General features: G+C 37.5%; 1 protein-coding gene across 2 annotated transcripts in view; it reads left to right on the forward strand.

Annotated features, from left to right (window-relative positions):
- Positions 1–527: 527 nt before the first annotated feature.
- ctdspla (CTD (carboxy-terminal domain, RNA polymerase II, polypeptide A) small phosphatase-like a) overlaps positions 528–13,030 on the forward strand; it is a 39,449-nt gene continuing 26,946 nt past the window's right edge. The window contains exon 1 of one of the 2 annotated variants that reach the window (XM_083530198.1): positions 528–748. In XM_083530198.1, the coding sequence (XP_083386324.1) occupies positions 673–748 (76 nt within the window). In that variant the 5' untranslated portion in view covers positions 528–672. The remainder of the gene's footprint in view (positions 749–13,030) is intronic. The other variant, XM_083530199.1, reaches the window with a different exon arrangement.

Consider the following 13,030-nt stretch of genomic DNA (forward strand, 5'->3'; position numbering starts at 1 on the left):
GCTGGTACTGCACCCAAACACACAGCAAATGTTAATTAGCAAATGTAATATATATATATATATATATATATATATATATATATATATATATATATATATATATATATATATATATATATATATATATATATATGTGTATATATATATATATATATATATATATATATATATATATATATATATATATATATATTCATTCATTCATTCATTCATTCATCTTCTCCCGCTTATCCGTAATTCGGGTCGCGGGGGCAGCAGTCTAAGCGGATTCCCCAGACACTTCTCCGTGTCCAGGGATCGGGCTGTCAAGGCCCCCGCCTTCGACTGCTGCCCAATCCTCTCAGCACCGGTCCCTTACGGTCCCTCCTGCAGGTGGTGAGCCCACGGGAAATATATATATATATAAATAAAACACATGATTTTGCACTAATACAATAATGGACTTTGATGTGAGAGTTCTGTGTGTGTGTGTGTGTGTGTGTGTGTGTGTGTGTGTGTGTGTGTGTGCGTGCGTGCGTGCGAGTGTGTGTGTGTGTGTGTGTGTTTTACATCGGGACAGTCTTGGCTAGCTCGCTAGCAGGCAGGGCTAGCTGCTACATATTCCAGTGAAGAAGAAGGCGACTGAAAGCGAGGACTTGCTCTCGGAAATAACCAGAAAATAATTCGGTTTCCATGGACAACACGTCCATCATTACCCAGGTAGCAAATCCAAAGGAGGAGGAAATAATTTCTTCGAGCCAAGAAAAAGGTGAGAGATGTTTACACACACACACACGCACGCACACACACACACGCACACACGGCTGATGGGGCTGTTGTTGATCATGATATTATGATGATGAGGATGATGATAGGGTTTGGTTTGTTAGAGGTGCACCACTGTTGCATCACCGCTTTTCTAATTAAAGCAGAGATCCGGCAGCTCGCGCGCGCCTAAAATTCACGCCGCAATTCCATTCAATTCGATGCAAATTCATTGGGAAGGGAAGCGCGAGCTTTAATTAACGCACGCAACTGCCACATTTATATAATGGACAATAGCAGCAGCAGCAGCAGCAGAAGTGTCTGTGCACAGCATCCGATACGCACAGAAACACAACCGGACCTGTACACAAACACAGACACCCAGCCGTCCTTTTTTATTTATTTATTTATTTATTTATTTATTTATTTATTTATTTATTTATTTATTTATTTATTTAGAAATGAATCTGTAATCAGCAGCGGAGTGTAAATAAGATCTCCATCACTGCGCCACGCGTCGCATCCACAGGATCCAGTGCAGTTCAATAACAATAAAAATGATTTACACATTTCAATCTGGAAGTATATATGGAGAAGGATTATATATTATTGCCATAAATAAAACATAATAATTATAAAACATAACTTAATAAAACATTAAACTTCCACTTCCACTTCTTCTTCTTCTTCTTCTTCTTCTTCTTCTTCTTCTTCTTCTTCTTCTTGTATTTCTTCTTCTTGTATTTCTTCTTCTTTTTAGAATTATAAATACCAACATCCCTGCTATTAATATTGCTACTAAGAATTGTTATTACTACAACAACAACAACAACAACAACAACGATGATGATGATGATGATGATGATGATGAAGGGTGTTTGAAAGTGTGAAATTTGTGGAGAGATTTTGTATTATGGCTTTGTTTTGGATGCATTATTATTATTATTATTATAATAATAATTATTATTATTATTATTATTATTATTATTATTATTATTATTATTATTATTATTATTATAACATTGATATTATAAAGTTATAAACACCAACATCAGTACTGCTACTACTATTTATAATAATTGTTGTTACCATAATAATAATAATAATATTAATAATAATAAAAATGACGATGATGATGATGATGATGATGATGAAGGGTGTCTGGAAGTCTGAAATTTGTGGAAAAAGATTTTGTATTATGGCTTTGTTTTGAATTAATTATTATTATTATATAATAATTATATATATATTATTAAATTTTGACTATTATTATTGTTATTATAATTATTATGACATTAATATTATACAATAATAAACACCGACATCAGTACTGCTACTACTAGTAATAATAATTGATTTTACAATAATAATAATAATAATAATGGGCAGTATTGTGGCATTTATCTGGTAACTCCAGGTTCTGGGTTTGATCTTAAGCTCATGGTTTCCCTCAAGGTTCTCTGGTTTCCTTCAGCTTCATCTCAGTATGTGCACTGGCTGTGCTGTCTTGACCCTGGGGTTGTGTGTGTGCGTGTGCCACCGTGTGACAGATTGGCATCTTATTGAAGATGTATTCCTGCCACATGCCAAGGATCTACTGTGACCCTGATTAGGATAAAGCAGAAAGAGCAGATGAATTACAAATAATAACAATAAAAAGATCACAATAATAATAATAAAAATAATATTAATAATGCAGACGAATATACACTATGCGGCATACTGTGTGATTTAAATGGACTCTGGTATTACAGGATATACTCTACACTAAAAAAAAAGGTTCCTACTGGTTCTTTGGTTCTTCTATTTCTTGGGTTCTACAATCCTGCACAAACAAGTTGGCCAAAATGAACTTATAATTAATGATCAGGAAATTAGCAAGTACTAAACGAATTCCACCATCGGTGGGCCTTTGATTAAGGTCTTTAACCCTAAACTGCTCAAATGTATAAATGAGATAAATATAATTCACTGTGGGAACGGGCGTCTGCCAGATGCCATAAACGTAAACCCTGTAGACCTCTTCTTGATCTATCAATCCTGCCTCCATCAACAAGCTTGTTATCAGGCTCTTTACAGGCTGTCAGATGTGGCAGATAACCAAATAATGACTAATTCCTTATGAAGACAAACATCCAAGAAGAGTTTTTACACAACCTTGCATGTGTCACTTTGATTTTGAATCAAACATTTGGATCGTGAATCATGAAGGTAATTTCACCTGTTTGGAGCTTTTCTTCAAACAGGAGAATCATAGGATATGCATTGTTTTTATACAAATTTTCTACATAATTTGAAATAATTGTGTTGAGATCAATAAAAGCTTCATATTTTTCCATCTTGAACTTTTTTGCCCAGGAGTGTAAATAGAACATAATTTAAAAAATGCCTTGCCTTTAAAGTTCTGGACCAGCAGCTGACATAACAGGAAAGGGGTGTAACGATACACTCCGGTCCCGATTCAGATTGCTTCCTAATACTGTCTTCATGATTTTTGGAATCGGATTTGATTTGACAAAATGCATTTATTATCTCAAGCTCAATTTGAAAAATGGTTCAGTTTATGTAAGCATGCGTTCCACTCGGTCCCAGATCATGCCGATTGATGATGCAAGCAGTTGTCTTTCATCACAGCTCTATCATCAGCTGATATATTGTACAATCAGAGAAGCAAAGCAAACATCTCACAGTGTGATGTAGCATTAAGTCCTCTGTTTATTGGGATCTTATTACAGAGTAGATGCTGTTATCGGAAATGAAGTGAAGCAACATCTAATAAAACTCACACTTGTTCATCCGATGGTGAAAAATCCTGATCAATGTTCTCTTATTGACTGTTCGGCAGTTGTGGGATTTAATTTTTAATTTAGCTTTCCAGCTGCTATATTCATATGTGTCTTTTGAACATCCCATTCCACGTGTAGTCCCCATTTGCTGCTAGAATAACCACCACTCTTCTGGGAAGATGTTCCACTAGATTAGTCAGGCACTAACATAGGTGAGGTGAGGAGGCCTGGGTGTGCAGTCAGCGTTCCAATTTATCCCAAAATGTGTTTAATAGGGTTGAGGTCAGAGCTCTATAGCAGACCTCTAAAGATCTTACACTCCAACCCCTGTACACCATACAATCTTTACGTAGCTGGCTTTGTGCACGGGGGCATTGTCATGCTGGGTTTTCTATTTCAATTGAAGAGAAAATTCAGTACTTACGCATCCGAAAACATTGTATTCAATTGTGTGCCTCCAACTTTTTGGAAAGGTCTTGGGAAAGTACCACATATGCATGGAAAAGTCCAGTGTCCCAGTACTTTTACCCATACAGAGTAGTGTAATACACAACAAGCCTGTTATTTGTAATGTATGGGAGTTTAAAACTTTTTCTTTTGTGTTAAGCATTTGGAGCCAACATGAGCAAAATTAAATGTTATATTCGGATAGAATGAGATTCCTTTACTTTAAAGTGTTCAAAAAAACAGATGGCAGTGCATATGGCATGAGGTTATAGTCGAGGACAGGGGGAGCCTGGGAACGTAGACTGACCTCTGAGTCTCAGTGTGTGTCCAGTGGATGGACAAAAAGACGGATTAGAGGATTCCCCAACCATGAACAGAGGGCCATGTGACAAAGCAGAGCTCAACCCTCAGTATGTGTTTGTTTGTGAGAGAGAGTGAGACAGACCGAGAGAGAGAGAGAGAGAGAGAGAGAGAGAGAGAGAGAGACACCTATGTTGTTTTCTGTCACTTCTTGTTTTCATACTCTAAAACCAATTGGACATACCATTATGTTTGAACTCACTTGTGGCGATGAAACTATTTAGTTTTGTTTTGTAGGAGCTTCATCTGTTTTTTTTTTTGTTTTCTTTTTTTTGTTTTTTTCTCACAGGACAAAAACAAATCTGTTTTTTACTTTTGTCCTTGACTTCTGATGGCTTGGTAATCCTCAACTACCTTTCTTGAATCAATACTCTTGCAGGATCATGTTGCAGTTGCTGTGTACTGGACACACACACACACACACACACACACACACACACACACACACACACACACACACAGACATGCATGCGCAAACACAATGAGACCAAGTTGAATACAGCTGCCCTAATTAATTGGAGTAAAGGGGCCTCGGTGGTTATATATAGTATGAGTTGTGATAATTGCCTGCCAAAAATCTTTTTATGAAATTGTTGATAAAAATCAATAAACTCTGACGGTCCTGCTGGGCATTTCAGTTACAGGATGAGATATATCACTTGCATCAGCGTTTGCCCATTAAAGGTACAATCGGTGATTCAGGAAACTCTTAATATATCCGTAAATATCCTATAATTTTAATGGTATGATTCCCAGTATACGCTGTGGCGACCCCTAACGGGAGCAGCCGAAAGAAGAAGATTCCCAGTAATAAGTGCTGTGATTTATTGTAATGGCTTGTTTCTTTTTTTTTAGATTTTTGAAATTTCTTTCTGGACCTGAACTAACCTTTTCACCAGAGCTACACCAGAGAGATCCAGCATTAATAATTATTTTACAAATTTATATTCATGTAGTTCACTTTGCATTGCATTCAGCTAAAGTGGACCAAAAAAAAAGGCTGAGGTGGGACCTAAGGTTACATACTTAGGTTTTTCAGTCATGGTTTGGTTCAATTTTGATGCAGTTGAGGGAAGAAATGCAAAACATACAATTGTTAGTTTTTTATTAACGTTGTAAATGTAAATAAAATGCCTGCTTGATTTGCTAGACATAATACAGATTTGTATATAAGTGTGTGTGTGTGTGTGTGTGTGTTTTATATTTAACATTTAATTTTCTAAAAATATGTTTTACTTAACTGTTCGACTTAATTGAGCATTCCAAAATATCTGCATTTAAGAAACACAGAAGATATTTATTTATTTATAAATAAATTCATTCTCTCCATCCTTCATTGACTTATTCATTCACTTAATCGATATGCAGAATTGTAAAGACTTTCTCCTTTTAAGAGAAATTCTTAAAGCTGTACATAAAAACGCAAAAAAAGAATGACAGAAAGTTGCAGCGATTTTGCACATGCACAGAAGAAAATCAGAGATTTCGCACATGCTCAGTACAAATCGTGTTTCCGGTACAGATCGAGTAGCCACAGTGACACGAGGTGGAGACTAAACAAACTTGCGGTTCACCACTTAATACGTTTTTAAGGGATTGCATTCAGTACACATGTGCACCGTATCGAAAGTCCTGTATCGAAACGGTTCGGTACGTATAATTGTATCGTTACACCCCTAGTCAGTTCTCATCAGTTCATCTAAGTGCATACTCTAAAGTTTGGAGCTGTACAAAACCCAAGGTGTGATTCGTATACAGCCTGATCAGGCAATGCTTGTTACATCTCAGTCACAGCGATTTGTCTTACTACGTGAAATGCGATGCGCTGGACCTTATACCATGACGGTCCTAATCCTCTCGAACCCTGGCTTTTTAAAATCCCTAAACATTTCTGAACCGCCACGGGGCTATTTTCAGAACCGTATCACTGTCGTTGTAAATGCCCAGCATGACTACTAGATACGAGGCGTGTATTTAAACACCTTCCCGTGTCAATGTTTATAGATTTTTCTCTACATGCATTATGTATGGGGTTTAATGAGGTTAACATCGGGAAGTCATCGTTCAGGGTTTTTCAAACATGTGCTCCAGGGATACCACTGGCAATAAATATCGATCTGTATGGAGGACAAGATGAGCTCAGGGAAATGGACACACGTTGTTAATATCCAGTTTATTTTTGTGCCGTCATGTGCAGCGTCGTAAAATAGTTTGGGTTGTGCTTTATTTGCTGTTTAATTTTTTCCCCTTGTGTGACAGAGACAAGCTTCAGTTTATTCATTTATTCTCTTTTATTCAAATATGGAATGACATTGAAATAAGTCATGTAAGTCCATGAACAGGGTTACACATGTTCTTATTAAAGTGGCTGGTTAGAGTATATAGCAATTTTGGAATTTATGAAGCCCCTTTTCCACAGTGTGTGTTTTTTCTTCACCCACTACAAAATATCATTTTCTGAATTTCTTCCACCGTGCGAAGTTTTTATCTTTAGCAGTTTAAAACCATAATGAATTCTGGCCATCTTGCATCTGCTACCTGTAACACCACATGTACACGTCCAATGTGAGCTGGACACTAAGAGAGAAAAAAAGTGAGAAAGCAGCACGTTTTATAACTTAATGAGACTAAATATAATCTGGTTTAGCACATTGGCTTCGTATCACATTACAGCCAAACTGGACGACTTGTGCTCGGATATCTTTTAATCACGTAGGTATCATTGGGTGAGCCGTTTACTCTAACCAGATTATTTCATGTCTGAGCTGGGATGTGTTTATCCCACCGCAGTGCTTTCTGACCGCCTGTTAGGCTTCGCCTGGTACGTCCTGCTGAATTTTGCTGAGGAAATCACTTCACTAGTGCTTTCTATCATTTCTGCTTTCTGAAACCAATCATTGTCCAGTATAAATTCATCTCACTTCTATAATGCCCAATTCTACAGTTAGGCAGTTTTTCATCATTCAGAAGAAAAGTATTCTTATTCATATAGTTTTGCTCTTCTTACTCTTCTTATTGCATACATTTTAACTATATTTCTTTCTCTTTCTCTCTCACTCTCTTTTTAAATGAATACCACAATAGGCAGTGGTTGTATTCCTCCCAATCCTGTCCCATTTTATTTTGTTTCGTTTGTCTTTTTGAAACTTTTCTGTTGCCTTTCTCTCATTTCAAACTCCCCTGCCTCCACTGATTATTGCTGAAGGTTGACCAAATTGAAGCACTGACCGATTTGTTTCTGAGCTTCCCCATAGTGCAGCTGAAATTATTCGCTTTCATTGGGAAAGGCAGCCATTATTGGAATTGAGCTGTTTTGGAAACAGTTGCCTGACTGATGTCTTACAGCATAAGCTCCCACTCAAGTGACTGTACACTTGTTTTTTTGTTTTTTTTACACCAAACATTTAGCGGCCTTTCTGAAATTAACGTGTGTTGTACACTTTTCTTTCCAATAGGTTGGGTGCATGAATAACAATCCAGTTATTACAATTCATACTATATGATTCAACTGTTGTTTGCGAATTGATTCAGTGTGATTCTGAATAGTTTCTTGCATTTAAATATTTTTACTGCAGTTTCCACCTCCTTCATTTTGACTGACAGCTGCAGAGGCCACACCTCCTTTACTCTGACAGACAGCAGCAGAGGCCACACCTCCTTCACTCTGACTGACAGCTGTAAAGGCCACACCTCCTTTACTCTGACTGACAGCAGCAGAGGCCACACCTCCTTCACTCTGACTGACAGCTGTAAAGGCCACACCTCCTTTACTCTGACTGACAGCAGCAGAGGCCACACCTCCACTCTGACTGACAGCTGTAGAGGCCACACCTCCTTCACATGACTGACACTAAATTAAACTAGCAGTGCCTGATAGGCAGCAAAGCTACACCCATTTAATTCAACTGACTGTATTTATATTTACACAATTATCACATTCTTCCAACTGAGCAGTTGAAGGTTAAGGGCCTTGTTCAAGGGCCCTGCGGTAGCAGCGTAGGTGGTAGTGAGATTTGACCTTGTGATCAGAAGTCCAACATCTTATCCACTGAGCTACCCCAGCTACCCCCCTCAGTTACTAGCATTGTGAATGACCATCAGACCCTGAATAAATGCATCCTGAACACAAATACAAACTAAACCATCTAACAAGCTGAAGGGAGAGAATTTATATGTTAGCCACTGGAATGTCCATAGTTTAAGCCAATTATTTCTGAGTCCAACATATCCAGCAGAACGCGAGTGAGCGAATACCACTTGTTACCTCACAGGCAGTTAAAGTAAAGAAGACAATTAGAGAGAACACAGTGGTGTGTGAAGACTTTTGGGTGCTCACTGATTAGTGCTGGTGGAAAACACAACCCTCAGTTTTCAATCCAATCAACCAGGGCCGAATGGAGTGCATGGTCTCTTTATCCGTGTCTGCTCAGAGCGAAAGAAATGACTTGTGTTTGCTTAAAAAAAAACCCTTTTTCAAAAAGCATGTGTAGGTTCTTGCAAGAGTGTGTAGGTGTGAGTAGGCCTCTATGGCCATTCAGCAACGAATGTTTGTCAATTAAATGTCCATTTGCTGAGATGAGGCACCTATAGTACCGTCTTATTTTGACTTTTCGAAGCAATCTAAAACCACAGTGTAATGTACTGTATATGTGCGTATCAAGGCCAGGATCTTCAATACATTTTCTTCTTTCAATGAGAAATATACAGACCTGTCAATCTGTTTATGTGCAACATGTAAAATACCTATTTGGCGAAATACGAACTTTGGAGACACTTGTAAAAGTTGAGTGTGGTATCTTAGTGTTTAAGGAACTGGAATTTGGATCTGAAGGTCATGAATTCAAATCCCAGGCACACCATGTATCCACTCCTGAAAAGTAGATAAAAAAACACCATCCAAGCTCACCTAAATGACCCCAAATGTTAATTTGGGCAGAATTCTATAAGATATCTTCAGTACAAAAACGACAAGCTTATAAACCAAAGAACACCATTCCAATGGTGAAGCATGATGGTGGGAGCATCATGTCGGAGAGCTGCTTCTCTTTAGCTGGGACAAGGGTTAAAATCAAGATAGAGGGAGTCATGGATAGCTCCGAATACCAGTCTATTTTGTCACAAACCTATACGTCTCTGTAAGTCATCTGAAAGTGAATACAAAGTTCATGTTTAAACAGCATATGAACCAAAAGAAAAAGTCAACATGTCAACAAAGGAACATCTTAACAAAAAAGATGATTTGGAATGACCCCTATTAAAAACCTGTGGATATTTGAAGAACAGTGGACAGAAGATCCCCTTTGCAATCAGAGACTGAAGTGGAATAAAATATCAATATACTGTATTAGTTTTAATATTAGGGCTGCAACAACTAATCGATAAAATCGGTAATAATCGAAAATCAAATGAATGCCGTTATCGATTAGTTAGGCTGCTTAAATTTATTATTATAATACTTAATATTAATATGATATATTAAAAGTATATACATTTTTTTTTCAATTTTAAAAATGCTGTATAGACTTTTTCAAAATATCTGTGATGATGCTACACTAAGCGCAAACTCCTTAAAAAAAAAAACTGTTCAAATTCATACATTTCAGAATGATGGTTCCAGGATGTTAGTGGGGCAGACAGAGGTGCTGAATTTTTCCTCCAGCTCTGCAGGATGGCTGTTTACTATCAGGCCAATCGGACGGGTTTTCGGTCCAGAGGCTTCACATCATTATGGCCTCCAGTCCCATCCCTGCTCCCTATGTTTAATTTCCTTCCATAGGGTTCTTAACTTGTATTCAATGGCAGCGCTCAGCAAGAACAATCGCTCTCTCTGGCAGCTGAGGATTAATTGTGTGGTGAGCAGGAGATTGCCAAAACAGATCAATAACCCAGCTGGTGTGCTCAAGGCTGAAAGCTTCCTGAGACATGGTGTAGCGAGGTTCTCTCTGTGGAGAGCCGAACTGAGGAGGCCTGTACAGATGAGACTGCGTTTTCTGGGTGTATAAATCTGTTTTGCCTGTGAAGAATTTACCCAATTCAGGATACATTCAATTCAGGGTATTTTGACTATATTACCACTCTGTATTAGTTTGTCCTTCTGTGTAGAACCCTTAACGATTCAGTGGAAGCTTGAGGAACCGATTTTTTTTCATTCAAACACACTTGTTATTCAGAGAATGAAAACGTTTCTGGATTGTAAATTTTTCAATGTATATAATTCCAGGGCTACGGGTCTAGAGCGTATCGTTTTGTCTATGTTTTGGCATATTGTCCACACCGAGGAGACATTTTTGTCCAGTCATAAATGCTGTTTAAAAAAAATGCACAATTGTCCTCCCAGGTCGATCAATTTGAAAATGCTGCTTTCGCACCACAATGTGGATTGTGGCATTTTGAGTCATATGACACAGTCAGGTGAAGAGGTTGACTGATTTTACAGATGCAGATAGCTAGGTTGGATCGTACTTGCCGATAACCGATAAATCAACTGATCGTTTTTAAAATAGTACCAAACTTTATAAAATAAATTATAATAAAAAAAGCGTCTGAATCATAAAAATGTTCTAAAGGAAATAAATATGAATATTTTAATTAAGAAATATATATTTTTTTATCATTTATAAATAATAAACATAATAAAGCGCTCTCCGTGCAGCGCGCGCCTGGAAAACGTTTGAAAACGCCAGTGTGGACAAAAAAACTTTTAAAAGAAAAAAACACATTCAGATCAATCTGGAAAAATGTGGACTTAGCTAGGGTTATGTCTGTGAAGAATACGTTTACATTTTAAAATGTCTCTTTACAAGAAAACACATTTATTTAGCAAGATTTATCAAGTAAGGTATACAACATTTGAGCTCTTACAAGTAATGAATCTAGTGACGTGATGACACATTGATGCAAATGTTCCTGTAACAACATATCCCCACGCGTTTTTTTTTTTCATCTAATAATTTGATTGTAGTTCTAATTGTCTAAAGGAAGTGATAGGTCAGTGATGGATGTGTCTGCCTTTGGATCAGAAGGTCATGAGCTCAAATCCCTGCACCACTAACTTCCAAATAGGGTCCCTGAGCAATGCACTTAACACTTAACTGCTCAGGTATATAAAAATGTAAGTCGCTCTGGATAGGGGTTTCTGCCAAATAATGTAAAGGATCAACCCTCTATGCATCTCCATGTTCACTGGATTGAAAGCTAAATCAGAATTGATAACTTTAATTGATTATTACGCTTTATTATTGTAAACTTTAATGTTGGTTATCAACCTTCTGACTAATTGAATTCGAAATGTCAGTGTAGTGGTATGCTGTATTATTGTATATTGATGTATTTTTGTCATGTACTGTATGTGTGTGAGAGAGAGATAGAGCCACTATCATCATGCTAACACATTTTTTCAAAATGGCTTGCTCTATGGGGATTTAGGAGTTATCTTTAGAGTTTAGGGTGAACTCCATTTAATGGTGAGTGTGTCTCCAGGGAGAGTCTCTAAATGGGACAAAAAGTATGTGTGCGTATGTAGGTGTGTATATGTGTGTGTGTGTGTGTGTGAGTGATCAATGAGTGGCTCCTTTCTTTTGTGGTTCGGAGAAGCTTCACTGAATTCACTGCTTCACCTGTTTTGAATCCAAAACACATGCTCTTCCAAGAATCAGTCAAACAAACATCAAATGCTATTGTAAGCATAAGCCGGAGTTTAGCTCATATAAACCTGATATGGTGTGTCCTTTCCACTCTGAGTGAGAAAAGGATCTTCATACTTTACTTCTGGCCTTAGCACCTGTCCCTGTCCAGTCAGATTACAGGTTTCATGAAAGTGGATAGAGTTCTCAGGAAGTACTGGTGTGATCATTTTAGTCCATTACTGTTTATAATATCACAATTTAGGAAGCCATTTTCTATACCTGGTACTCACACCTTGGGCTACATCACATAAATATTCGGCTCATCTTCTCGCTTCACGACTCTCGGATTAGTTTTCATGGCACGGCACCGTACACTTTCTCATATCAATCCACAGCTATTCGTATTCGGGTTGAGTACCGGTCTCAGTGCCACATCACACACCATGAAAGCAGGAGTTTTTCACGACTTTAGATTGTTTCATAGTGACTTGTAGTTGACAATCTGTTTTAGTTTTTATTATGTTTTTATTTACTCATTCATTCAGCACCCATTCTATCCTGGACAGTACCGGGTACCAGGGCCTGGTACACTGTGGATTGCTTGGCAGTGGAAATAGTGACAAAAAGTGGGATTTGATATCGCCTCATGTGTTGCCAGACCATCTGTTGGAACAGCTTTTTTTTAATATTTTAATAACACTCTCTGTTCTCATAGTAACACCATATGTGCCATTTGACATAAGTACTTGTTAATTTATCAGCCTGCAGCTCGAGACGAGGTGTTTGCAAGAGGCGTGTATGCATTCTAATGTATCATATGTGTGTAACATATATTTACTATGAAGGTGTGGAGATTTATATGGAGTTTCTGTTGAATGGTTACCCGGGGTGCACTATAAACTATTAAAAAATTTATTAAATTGATATTTACGCATGTACGCATTCATACACATTGATTACTAACTGATATTTTATAATGCAAGTGTGCATACCAATGTAGTGTATGCAAGGACTGTATGCATACTCTACATACGCTCCTATTTTTTTTTTTATAATGCAAGTATTCAA

This window comes from Silurus aristotelis (assembly GCF_946808225.1).
Source record: "Silurus aristotelis genome assembly, chromosome: 25".
In the NCBI taxonomy this organism is placed as follows: domain Eukaryota; kingdom Metazoa; phylum Chordata; class Actinopteri; order Siluriformes; family Siluridae; genus Silurus; species Silurus aristotelis.